Source organism: Formica exsecta, unplaced genomic scaffold (genome assembly GCF_003651465.1).
Source record: "Formica exsecta isolate Colony F162 unplaced genomic scaffold, ASM365146v1 scaffold120, whole genome shotgun sequence".
Taxonomy (NCBI): Eukaryota; Metazoa; Arthropoda; class Insecta; order Hymenoptera; family Formicidae; genus Formica; species Formica exsecta.
Window position 1 is genome coordinate 4,294,536 of NW_021848537.1, and position 12,455 is coordinate 4,306,990.

Below are 12,455 nucleotides of genomic sequence, written 5' to 3' on the forward strand. Positions count from 1 at the left end.
TTAGATTTAAAATATCAATATATTAATAAACATAAAAAAAAAAAATTTAGGTTTATGAAATAAAGTATCAACTCAGATCTAGATTTAATCCAGATCTATATACTTTCCATTCCTTCGTAGAACAACATTGTCCTATCGCTGAGCGGCTCCGGAGCGGCTGCCGCCTTGCTACATCCCAATGGTAGGATATATCAGTACGGTTCCCGAGTGGAGATCGTCGCCCACGACATGCATGGCAATAACAAGTTAGCTATCCAAATTCTCTCGTTATTTAATTGATCGTGTCAATTTCGGTATTTTTACTCCATTAGATATGCGAAAATGTGGTATAAGGGAGTCAGTTTCACATCGGAACAATGTGCGCTCGTTTATCTGGTGGACACGGCTGGGACTAGGACTACAACGGACTCCTTCTCGGATATGAGTCAGGTAGAATGAGAAAGCAAATGGAAACTTAATTTATGCTCCTAAACTAACTTACTCAAGACTTTGCTTATATTTTTCGAGTCTTATATTTCGAATCTTAATGTTCTCTGAAACTTTCAGATCATATATGCATAATGGGTTGGTTTTTTTTTTTTTTTTTTTTTTTTTTTTTTTTTTTTTGATCTATAGCGACGACCACTCTAAATTAAATTGAATGAACTATAATAAACTTATTTTTTGCAATTTTTGATTATTATCTCGTAGGACTTTTCGCTGAGTGTCTTTTACTCAGATTCTCGTCATGGACCAACATGTTTGCAAGAAGCTGCGGCACATCTCAGTACAGCTCAGTATTGGCAAACAGATGAAGGAGTTGAGAATTGGATTATCAATAATATCAGAATATCCCAGACGCCCGATGGCCTCGTCAGGTATTCGCATTTCATTGGTTAATCTGAAAATATTTAAAAATAAAAAAAAAAGGCTATTGTATAAATTATACAAATTTAATAAAAGTAATTAAGTTTAATATTAAATTTTTATTATACTAATTTAGAAAAATAAGATATATTATATTCTCACATACACGCACGCACACATATTATAGAAAATAATTTCTTTTTTTATTTCTTATTCTGAAGATTATGTAAATTAGTATAAGTCAAAAATTTCTAGATATATGATATTCGCGTATAAGTTTAATATCTTCATTGTGTACAACAGAATTGCACGAAATAGCAACAAGTACCAACTACGTACATCACCTAGCAACGGCACAGCGTCATTGACAACGCCTTTTCTACACTGCACTGCATCTCTGGGTCAAACGTCACATCTGTTCGTGCGTCGTGGCGAACGTCGCATGCACTACGACGGCACCAGCTTTATAGTAAGAAATGCGGGTCATAGCGCCGGCTTTGATGACAATAACCAATTAAAGGTCTACTAGAAGAGCGCTACGCGAACTTGATTTTTTGCTTGATTTGCCTACAAAACAGCATCCATGAGTAATGCTAACTCGGATTGTTAAACAGGTCCTTTCGAGGCTCCTGCCAGTGACGAGCTAATTTCAAACGCGTGACGAAAATTTTAAATTGTTTTTTGGAAAATAAAGAATGTATGTGTTTAGAATGCTTGTAAATCTTGAAAGTCCAAATAACAAAAATATTCATTTTGATGTCAAATTACATCAAAATGAAGTTTTTAAAAAAGTGGATTAGACTACTATTATATTAAACTCTTCAATTGTGCCCATGCTTTTATGTTCAGAGAATTACTTGAATTTCATTTTATTATAGTTTAGTAATTTAATTGAATTGTCTTGTCTATGTTGATTTGACGCAGAATAAAGCGTTTTTGTAAGAGATTCAACTGATCACTATTATACAAAAAAAGTTATAATATTTAAATACAATAATCCTCATGAACTATATTTACAATAAAAGATGTTTCACAAAAACATGAATAAATGTACACATTTATTTCATAGTACATATATATTAACTTTTATTATATATAAAACATTATGTATTTGATTATCTTCTTTGGTTATCTATGTCACATTTTACAAAGAAGACATTTTACAAAGATATTATAAAATTTAATTAGGTTTATAAAACAGTTCTAACGACAATATTCAATAGAATTTGATTTCTTATAATTTCATTAGAATTTATTTTGCATCTAAATCATGAAAAAAGTATCAATTGCTTCTTTTTATTTCTCTCTTTTATATCTCTATATTTAAATTAATATCTGAATGAAGTCTTCAATTATAATTTTGTACATCTTTCTCTTACTTACTTTTAAGGAAGAGCTCTTTCACTCGTTTTCCAGAAAATCGATGTCCGAGTCATTCTGTTCTTCTTCGGATTCTGATTGTAACCCTTCTCCAAACGCTCGGCCTATTTTGGATAAGATATTATTCTTGCGGAATCGAATGCTGTAAAAGAATTATTATTATTATTATACACGAAAGATTGCTCATTGCAATAATCCACAATTCTAGTTTATAAGTATGTAATTTGCAACGAGCAGCTACATTTGTTTTTTGGTTGAACAACCATATGTTTTTTTTTGCATTTTTCGTAGGACTATTATTATCTTTTCGAAATGTATCACAGAACATCGTATATTAGAAAATTTTACTCACCGTTTTTGATCTTTTTGAACAGTTTCGCTATTCGACAATGATACTGTTGATGGCTTGCTACAACCGGGCTCTGGATCCTCAGATTTGGCAAATGTTCTACTCTCTGACTGCATTATACGAATGCTATTAACGATATCATCTGCCATGTTGGCGTTGTAGAGTTGCAAGCTGGAATCTCCTTCTGCGTCGCATAAAACGCCTTTCTTCTTCTCATAGGTTTTGCTCAATTCACTGATCATTGATAATAGCTTTCCAGGTGTTGCTAGATCCTTGATCTCTGGCATTAAATTCACAGCCAACTTAGGCTGTTCCTGCTTTTTATAAAAGTGCCTCTCAATACCGTACTATAAGTAAACAAATATTTTTATATTAATAACAACATGTTTTTTAACAAATATATGTATAAATTGCTTTTTAAATCAAATTTTTACAAGTTGCCATTTTAATACTCAATTCAACATTTAATACTTTTCAATTCCAGATAAATTGTATACCTCTCTATCGCTAATGCAATGAACAAATGCACAATCAACAATTAACTTGCATAAGATGTAGTTAGCATCAAGATATTCTTCTTTCTTGATTTGACTATGCAACTCCATCAAACATTTCCAATCTGACAGGGTCATTCTAATTTTAAATCGATTCGTTGGCATTTTATAGTATATTGCATACATAAGGTACAGAGCTCCAATACGCTCCTTTAGACTGGTCACATTTATTAGAAATTGCTTTGTTATACAAAGAGCATCTTCGCATAATGCCATTAAAGTTGCTTCAGAAGGATGAAAACTGCAAGAAATTAATTTTCATTAATAGCTTTTTTCAATAGATTTGTATTTAACAGCACAAGTTAAATTAGTAAAGCTTCTTAGAGAAAAAAATTGAAAAAAGAATCACTAATGTTTAAGAGTGACATGTCTTTTTTGTAAAAAATTAAAATGTACATTTACAAAATACATACTTGGAAAAAACCAAGCTAAACTGCATATCTTTCCAGATCTCACAGAAGTTTTGAAAGTGAGTATTGTAAGATAGCTCAAAACGTGTTATCAATGTTTGGCAGTCAGTGCGAAAAGCCTCCATCAACTGCTTCTCTGTAAAAAAAAGTAAATATATTTAAAAAACTATATAATTTTTTTTTCTTAATACAAGTTTTGCAATCCATAAAACGATATTTGTTGTATTACATCAGTTATATATATAATTCATAATGTACTATATAATCTATCTCTGTCTATGATATAAATACAATTCTACATAATTTTACATTTTGATATAACAAATTTTCTAATTTTAAGAAATATTACTCAGAATTAAAAATATTACTTGTTTACAAGTAAACTTATTTTAGCACTTTATTCACCGAAATATACATAATAATACCAAACGTTGTCTATCTATAAATTAATATTCTGCGCGCATGTATTTTTAAAATTTTTTATACAATTGAACATTACTTACGCTGGGAATACTCCATGGTTTTCGATTCTCTATTTCACAAAGTTGAAGATAATTATACATAAATATAAGAAAAAGGTTAAATTAGAAATCACAACGCGATCATTGGCTGCGGTCGGGAAGACGCTCGAGATGCTTCGAAGCATTGCATTAACCAATCAGAATAAAGAAATCTTTACTCTTTTTATCCTGATTGGTCAATTGAACGCTTCGAAGCATTTCTAGTATCTTCCCGACCGCAGCCATCGTTAGCCATAAACTATCGAACATGAAGTGTTCAATCAACGCAATTTATAATACCAGACAAGGAATTCCGATACAACGGGATAAATATAATCAATATCGCAAACAAAAAATATGATAATTGGACATATGTAAAAATTATAAATGAAAATATCACATAGATAATCATTAACCGCAATCATTTAGGGATGATGCGATATTATTGTTTGTTTGAAAAAGAATATTTGGAAGGGTATCAAAATTAATACACACAAGACTAAAATTTAAGGAAATTCTATTATATTTATATAATTACAAATCCTATTATACATATGTAATTATATAAACTTCTCACAAATTCAGAATGATATTGAAGATGCTAATAATTTATTAATAAAAATATTTGTTTAATTAAAATAAAATGATTTAGTAAATATTCATGTACAAAAATATTTGTTCTTTATATTTTATTATATTTTCTTTCTCTTCTAAAAAAATTTTGCAATATTAAGAATCCAAATCTCTTGATAGTAAAAGACCAAATTTTGAAAATTAAAAGTCTAAGTCCAATAATGCGAAAGATTCAATTTCGTTATAAAAAAAAGTTTAACTTGACGATATTGAAGCGTATGTCCTGCAATGTTCAAAATGTAGCTGAAAACAATGTTTAAATTGATGAAAAAATAATTCCACAATGTCTAAGATTTATAATATAAAAGTTCGAGTTTTTTTGATGCTGGAACTTTAAATTCCACGACATCAAAGCTATAGAAACTTACGATGTCTAAGATCCATATCATAAAGTTCCACACTATAAGTTATACAATGATTCTTTCCTATAATATAAAAAGGTTAAGATGATTGACTTTTCCAATGAAATTTTACGATTTTCATTTTCCTATAATAACTTTCTTCTACAATACAATTCCATAATAATTCTATTGAGAAACGAAAATATATGATAGTCTTACGGTAATCCTGTTTTGTGACTACGTCATGCAATAATGATAATCTTCTCGTGTAACAAAGTTTAGCAATCTTTAAATTCCAGTATGATTCTTTCTGCGATAAAGTCCCACAATAATCCTATTTAGAGATGAAAACATACAAAAACAATGTAGAATAGTAGCATGATAATATTATTCTATAACAAGAAATTCCACAATAATCATGCTTCGTGACAAAATATTAAAAACTTTTAACCTATTAATAAAGCTGAATAACGACGATCATCTTCTGCGACAAAATCTCATAATTCTCTTTTGCTGTGAAGTCCTACAATGACTCTTTTGCGACAAAGTGTTCCATGATATAATCTTGCAACAAAACATTTCGTAATAATTCTCTTGTGTAATGAAATCTCGCTATACTCCGCAGCAACTATATTTCACGATAATTCCCTTTTCGATAAAATCCTACAATAATTTTGTTCAGAGATATACAAAGATGATGTGTGATGATTCTGTTCTGTGACAAGAGAGATATTCTGCAGTGATCTTGCTTTACCACAAATAATTAGAACTGTTTATCTGCAACAAAGTTCAATGATGAATCCGTTTCTGTGATAAAGTTTTTCTCTTTTGCTGTGAAGTCCTACAATGACTCTTTTGCGACAAAGTGTTCCATGATAATCTTGCAACGAAACATTTCGTAATAATTCTCTTGTGTAATGAAATCTCGCTATACTCCGCAGCAACTATATTTCACGATAATTCCCTTTTCGATAAAATCCTACAATAATTTTGTTCAGAGATATACAAAGATGATGTGTGATGATTCTGTTCTGTGACAAGAGAGATATTCTGCAGTGATCTTGCTTTACCACAAATAATTAGAACTGTTTATCTGCAACAAAGTTCAATGATGAATCCGTTTCTGTGATAAAGTTTCATAATAATTATCTTCTGCAATAAAATCCCACAATGATCCTTTTTTGCAACGACGATCCTCTTCTATAATTGAGATCCGCAGTAATCCTCTTCTGCGATGAAGTCCCATGATAATCTTCTTCTGTGATGAAGTCCCACAACGATCTTCTTCTGCGATGAAGTCCCACAGTGGTCCTTTTCTGCGATGAAGTCCTACAATTATCCTCTTCTAAATTAAGACTCAGGGTGCGACGAAGTTTCATAATGACCGTCTTCGGCGATTCTCTTGATGATCCTCTTCTGCGACGGAGCCCCATAATAATCCTCTTCTACGACGAAGTCCCACGACGATCCAGTTCCACAATGTAGTCCCACGATGATCCTCTTCTGTAATGAAGTCTCATGATAATCTTCTTCTGCGATAAAGTCCCACAGTGATCCTCTTCTGCGATGAAATCCTACAACGATCCTCTTCTGTGATAAAGTCCTACAATGATTCTCTTCTACAATTAAGACTCATGGTGCGTCGAAATTCCATAATGACCGTCTTCGGCGTCTTCCCTTGATAATCCTCTTCTGCGACAAAGTCCCATAATAATCCTCTACTGTGACGAAATCCCATAATTATCCTCTTATGCAATGAAATCCCATGATGAACCTATTCTTTACTTAAATTCCATAGAGTGAACCTCTTCTGCAATGAAGTCTTACAATGATATTCTCTAGCAACATAGTTCCATGAGGATTCCACCATGATTCTATGAGAATCCTCTTCTGTATTGATTTTTTGATGACGATTCTTTTAAATTCAATATTCTTTCAATAATGCGGTAAGTGATTTTTCATACATATATATAGAAAAAGAAATCTGCAAAAGAAATATAAAAAATTATAAATTTTTGTATCTGAATATTTAGATACTCAGATTAAATAAATGATTATACATCTTGTTTAGAAAGAAAAACATACCATTTTTTTTTAACTCCGCATATTTTGCAATAGCGCTGTTGGAAAAAATTGAGTCTGCAAGTTCCACAATAAATATCATTTTGCGATGAAAATTCACAATAATCCTCCTCTGCAGTAAAGTCTGAGTTGACAAAGAACTTTCCAATCGCGGCAGTAAACCATAGATAAAAGCATGCCTGCAGAAAATACTTTAACGTTCGAAAGCAGCCAACAACAGGAAGGAAATTCCGTCTAGTCGGAATCTTGAAGACCAGCGATAATTCGAATGCCGATGACAGATCATGATATATGATTAATTATTTTCATGTTTCTCTAAACTCCTCCATTAGCGGGCAAAATTTTAGGGAGAATTAATTCAAGCCCAAAGTGTCTATTTAATGCGATGACTGCTGCGGAAAAAAGAGATTTCTCTTAAAAATTCTTCTAAAAGAGAACGATCTCAAACCTGTTTGATGTAGCGAGGAAAAAGATAAGATTGCTTGCGAGGACCAAGAAAGTGTAAATCATCAGTTAGCCGACTTCGTAATATTTCTAAGAATCCATATATGTGCTTTCCAAGATAAAGAAAACAATTTCCACATAAAGGGTCTAAGGGTCTTACTATCGCGTGGCTATCTGAAACGCTTCGAATATCCTACAAGATTAGTGACACCCCCCCCCTTCCAAAAGATACTTGCATCAAATATTACAGAAAGATACATTTATAAATTCATCAATAAAATTCATAAATTCATGAATAAAAATGATTTTGAAGCTTTTTGCTCATTATTTTGAAATTTTTAACACATTTTTAATCTATTGTTTTAAGATATTTGAGAACAAAGATATAATACGCATTGTTACCTGTTGCACGTATGCTTCGCGCGAGACATGAGCTATAACCTCTTGATATTTTTGTGTACTATCATAAAATATTTTAATATTTAATATGTAATAATACAAGCTTTAAATTATTTTCTAAAATAATTTTCTTCTTTTATTCTATTAATTGTATGTCTTACGCATATACTTTCTTTTATATCAACACATTCATGTGTCCTTCACTCGATAAAAGTCTGTGGAATTTATTGTGTAATCGTTCTTACATTTTTCGAATGTCTAAAACTTTAAAATATACACATACATATATATTGGCATCCTGGTATAGTCTCAATATGACCAAGATGACGCAGATCTATGAATATATTATTATAGCAATACCAGACAAGCGCATTTCACATACCAAATAGAAAAAAACTTTGGATAATTCTCTCAAATGAATAAATTGGTTTGCATGCTTGCGAGTTATCTTACTTGAAATATACTTGCAATCTTCGGATTAATGCAACTGTGTTTCCACATCTGAGGACCATTATCCTATGTTATTCATTGAAAATCGAATTCTGGATCTAGGGAAACGTACGATTGATTCAGGGGAATGGGAGCTCTCCAGATGAATGTCATATCTAATTGTCGTAGTTATCACGCAGACGAGATCATTATCACGGTGACTAGGAGACAATTTCGCTTGTGCGCCGAGTTTGTTGAACCAGTCTCTAGAAATAAAAACTCTTAGCCCATTTTCTCTCTCTTATGGCAACCTAAGTACATTTTCTAAGCCGCCGCTGCCGACGACGACGTCGTCTTTATGTGAACAGCCAATATCCCCTGCTCGCAATGAGAGGTATTTTCTAGGATGTTATGTGTGTGCCATACTGAAAAGGATTGTTGGATTAATAACATTTGGTAATTAAGAAAAGTTAATAAAAAATAGTTTTACTTTATTATTTACAAAATGTATTTATTTTACACTCTCGGCAACTTCCTCCTCTTATCTGCATCACAGTTTTTTATTACTTACAAGTAAATTCGGTAAAAATTAATAATATCACATTCTTGGTATATTATAATTGTGAGATCCTTCGGTTTCATTATATCAATCCTAAACAGCATAAAACATTTTAGAAATGTATGAGGAAAATGTGTACATATATGAAGTCTCGCAATGTTGTACATAATACATGAATTTTGCAATCAATTAATATGTTGATAAACAAAAAATGTATTAGTCTTACAATTTTCTGTCAATTACTGATTGATTTCTTTTGCCTAGTTATACTGTTCAGGATCAAGAAAAGCTAAAGTCTAGAAATATTGATAAAATTATTATCACAATGCGAATGTCTTACAATGTACTTATATATTTCTTACAAATTTATAAAAAGTTTAAAAATATTTCTGAATGTAAAAATTTTTTTGTTTTCTGTAAGAGTATTTTGTACTTTAAATATATATCTACTACTAGACAAGCTCCAAGTAAGTCAAAGTGCTTTGGTTTCAATACCATATACAAACTAAATTGATGACTGGTAGACTTACAAAGAACCAAAATATGCGAGGATAAATCCTGAGGTAAGGTCTGCATCTGTATTATAGCAACTTTTTTTTCTCTTTCTCTATCCTTTTCCTTCCCTTTTCTTTTTATCCCTCTTTTTCTGTCCATCTGCATCCATTGCCATCTCAATCGATGACACTGTAAGTAAAAAACAGGCAGATATATACTAGAGTAAGTATCAGACTGCAAAAATTGCCGCAATGCTGCCTAAGCACTGTTCAGATTTCTTTAAAAACTCTCATAGTCTTCTTGCTGCTGGTTCTAGAAAAATTTCTTCTTTTTCCTTAGAAGGCTTCAGAGGTTCTCAATGTAATGTGTGGTATGTATTGTGGATTTCCCAGGCCTACTCGTCAATAATAAAAGTAGATCCAAACATCTCCATTTGATCGCAACGATTTCGCCAAGCTTCAGGCAAGATATGTCGTTGCTGTTAACATTTGAATAGATTTTCCAAATCTTAGCATATGAGCAAAACTCTCCAGTGTTTCTTTGAGTAAGAGAAGAAACAAAAGATTGGTTTATCATATATAATCATAGATTTTCCTAATCTTGGCATATGAGCAAAACTCTCCAGTGTTTCTTTGAGTGAGAGAAGAAACAAGAGATCGATTAATCATGTTAGAAATTACAGCAATATGTACAAGTATTGGTAGGCCTCTCCGTTCCATATCCTATGATAAATCTGGATAAAAAAATTCTTCTTCTTTGTTCCTTAGATGTCTTGCTTCAGCGATGATTGGAAAAACCGTAAGTTTTTTTAATCTAGTCACTGCTACACAACTGACTCTACTTCGTCAAGTTGCTGTAGCAAGTTTCCCGTTAGTAATCATAGTGGTACGAGCAATTGCTGAAGGTGTCTCCGCTCCACATCCAATGACGAGCCTGGATCAAGAAATTGGTCTTTAAAAAAAAGATAGAGCTTCATTGCTCCATAGATTCCACAGATTTCTTGTTCACTTCAGCAATGCTCAAAGAAGCCATAAGCTTTTTGAATCTAGTCACCGCTGCACAATGGACTTTATCTGGCCTAATTGCTGTAGAAAGTTATCCAAGCTGTTAAGCTCGTCGCGCCAAGATTCCTGCGAAAGTTTATTCCTTTTTGAGACATTGTGCTGTTTTTCGACCTCTCGATGTTCAGCTGCATTGTACAAACCGCAACTCCCATACTCCACATCCTTGAGAAGCCGTCCTCTTAATCGCCGCCAACGACTTACCCTCGATAACTGTTTAGCCCGATATTCGTATTCCGCATTGCGCAAGGCGTGAGTCAGCACGGCCTCCATTCGAAGATCACGCTTAAGAGTTTTGTGGCATTCCAGCTTCTTTCGACGCACGTTAACAATCCACTTGGCCAATTGCTCCATGTGACTCAGCTCGCTGAATTCATTTCTCCGAAGTCGATCTCGAGCATCTCCTCCCTTTATCGGCGCCATATTTTAATCCTTATTCTTCCACAACTAGCAACTATCCTAGTTGTCTGCCCGATTGTACAACTAAGTATTGATTAATTATCGAATGCACCAACCTGTATGCGACTCGTGCTTGTCGATAGTTAGTTTGCTTGAGGATTTCTTCGAATCGATCCTTCGCCAGTTAATTTTATCGTGCACGAGTGAGACGTGAGACGCCTTCCGTAGTTCCGTATCGTTCTAGAACGTCGCACGGAGTGTCCGGTCCAACAGGAACGTATGAACAATGATCATCGAGTGGGGGGATGTTATATATCCCGCAGCGTCCGTTAGAGTGTATCCTTGCGCGTTGATGCACGAAGTAGTTCCACCTTCACGCCGCAAAATTTGTTCAATTCCGCGGAATTTTGTGAATTAACGCAACGCGATTTATTAATTTAGAGCAATAAATACCTTGTGGAATCAATTTAGGCGCAAATTAGCGCTTGTAAGATAAAAATCAATTTAATTGAGAAAGTGGGCTACACGGCGTAGGAATCGTGATGTGGTCACAGCTACGTCCGACATACACTATATACTGCCAGCACAGGAAATCTATAGTTCACGTTACATATACTATAGATTTTCTGTACTCCATGTCTTCTACACCTCACAAAAGCTCGTATCAGACTATACATTGAAGATTAAAATCTGACCAATTAGGACAAAGAAATTTTAGCTCCTTTTGTTCCGATTTTTTAACAATCCCAATTGTTTATTTTCAATCTTTAATATGTAGCCTAATACGGTCATTATATTGATAGTTACAAAAACATAACATGATTAACATTTGATATTTTTGATTTTCTAATTTTATTTGTTAAAACATTCCTATCCCCTATATACACAAGAATTAATTTTGTCTTATTTCTTATCAAATTATATTTTTTTCCGATACTTTGGCATGCAACTGAGACAAAAAAATTGAAAACAAATAGTGGCAAGAAATAGACATAAATAGTATAAATAAATTATATTTATTAGAAAATAAGGGGAATAAGGGGAATAACGATAGATTAAAGTAAATTCGAGAAAGTAGCATTTATCATGATTACGTAGGAAGATTCTGATCGCGGGAGTTTGTATTTCTTTGTGTATCTATTTCTTTTTATATGAAGCATTAACTGTCTGATTAACAACGTGTCAAGCGTTTCCACTTCATCATGATAGCCATTATCGCGCCTAAGGATAACATTTGCTCCTTCGTAAACGGCTCGGTGACCTTTGCGTGCAACGGTCTGTCTTGCGAAAAGTCCCTGGGCGAGGTGACTCGCAATTAGAGGTAAAAGTCATGGTGCCCAGAACGAGCGGAGCATGAAACGTCGGAACGATTGGTGGGGCGGGACAGAGTCACGTGGAATTAATGACGATTTCGATCCTCGGTATTGGCGATAATCTTCGGTATACCAGAATGAAAGATCAAGGCTTCGTCAAAGACTGCGATTTATTCCATTCTGGATCAAATGAGTTCGAAGGTTGACACGAATCAAGCTACGATTACTTATCTCGCACGATTGACACATTAATTCGTCATA

At 33.2% G+C, this 12,455-nt stretch overlaps 2 protein-coding genes and 2 long non-coding RNA genes across 11 annotated transcripts in view; 1 reads left to right on the plus strand and 3 right to left on the minus strand.

Annotated features, from left to right (window-relative positions):
- Positions 1 to 1,407, plus strand: part of LOC115242912 — an 11,580-nt gene extending 10,173 nt beyond the window's left edge. Inside the window, exons 4-7 of the mRNA XM_029819514.1 lie at positions 121 to 245; positions 312 to 429; positions 691 to 857; positions 1,150 to 1,407. Coding sequence (XP_029675374.1) covers positions 121 to 245; positions 312 to 429; positions 691 to 857; positions 1,150 to 1,375 — 636 coding nt within the window. The 3' untranslated portion in view covers positions 1,376 to 1,407. The remainder of the gene's footprint in view (positions 1 to 120; positions 246 to 311; positions 430 to 690; positions 858 to 1,149) is intronic.
- Positions 635 to 4,196, minus strand: LOC115242943 (snRNA-activating protein complex subunit 1). Of its 7 annotated transcripts, none has more exons than XM_029819604.1 (6): positions 4,043 to 4,196; positions 3,543 to 3,675; positions 3,073 to 3,370; positions 2,579 to 2,922; positions 2,230 to 2,368; positions 635 to 880 (listed from the first exon to the last, which is right to left on the minus strand). In XM_029819604.1, the coding sequence occupies exons 1-5, from the start codon at positions 4,056 to 4,058 to the stop codon at positions 2,248 to 2,250; spliced, it is 912 nt and encodes a 303-aa protein (XP_029675464.1). In that variant the 5' UTR covers positions 4,059 to 4,196; the 3' UTR covers positions 635 to 880; positions 2,230 to 2,247. The 7 variants fall into 7 exon arrangements, with proteins under 7 accessions (XP_029675464.1, XP_029675457.1, XP_029675450.1 ...); XM_029819597.1 differs by lacking the exon at positions 635 to 880 and adding an exon at positions 1,186 to 1,308; XM_029819590.1 differs by lacking the exon at positions 635 to 880 and adding an exon at positions 1,186 to 1,489.
- A 1,732-nt stretch (positions 4,197 to 5,928) lies between these two features.
- On the minus strand, positions 5,929 to 7,752 carry LOC115243092. The gene is made up of 2 exons (XR_003885164.1): positions 7,099 to 7,752; positions 5,929 to 6,997 (listed from the first exon to the last, which is right to left on the minus strand). It is a non-coding gene; the product is annotated as an uncharacterized LOC115243092 (long non-coding RNA).
- Positions 7,753 to 8,072: 320 nt separating this feature from the next.
- On the minus strand, positions 8,073 to 11,189 carry LOC115243077. Of its 2 annotated transcripts, none has more exons than XR_003885158.1 (3): positions 10,998 to 11,189; positions 8,687 to 9,610; positions 8,073 to 8,633 (listed from the first exon to the last, which is right to left on the minus strand). It is a non-coding gene; the product is annotated as an uncharacterized LOC115243077 (long non-coding RNA). The 2 variants fall into 2 exon arrangements; XR_003885161.1 differs by lacking the exon at positions 8,073 to 8,633 and having other exon boundaries at positions 8,652 to 8,792; positions 8,870 to 9,610; positions 10,998 to 11,188.
- Positions 11,190 to 12,455: the final 1,266 nt, after the last annotated feature.

Bases quoted from the DNA above. Each gene is read 5' to 3' on its own strand.
- LOC115242943 (XM_029819604.1), bottom strand. The intron at 3,371-3,542 runs GTATGTATTTTG...AATTTCTTGCAG, and splicing joins TTTAGCTTGGTTTTTTCCAA to TTTTCATCCTTCTGAAGCAA. The intron at 2,369-2,578 runs GTGAGTAAAATT...ATTCTTTTACAG, and splicing joins GTTCAAAAAGATCAAAAACG to CATTCGATTCCGCAAGAATA.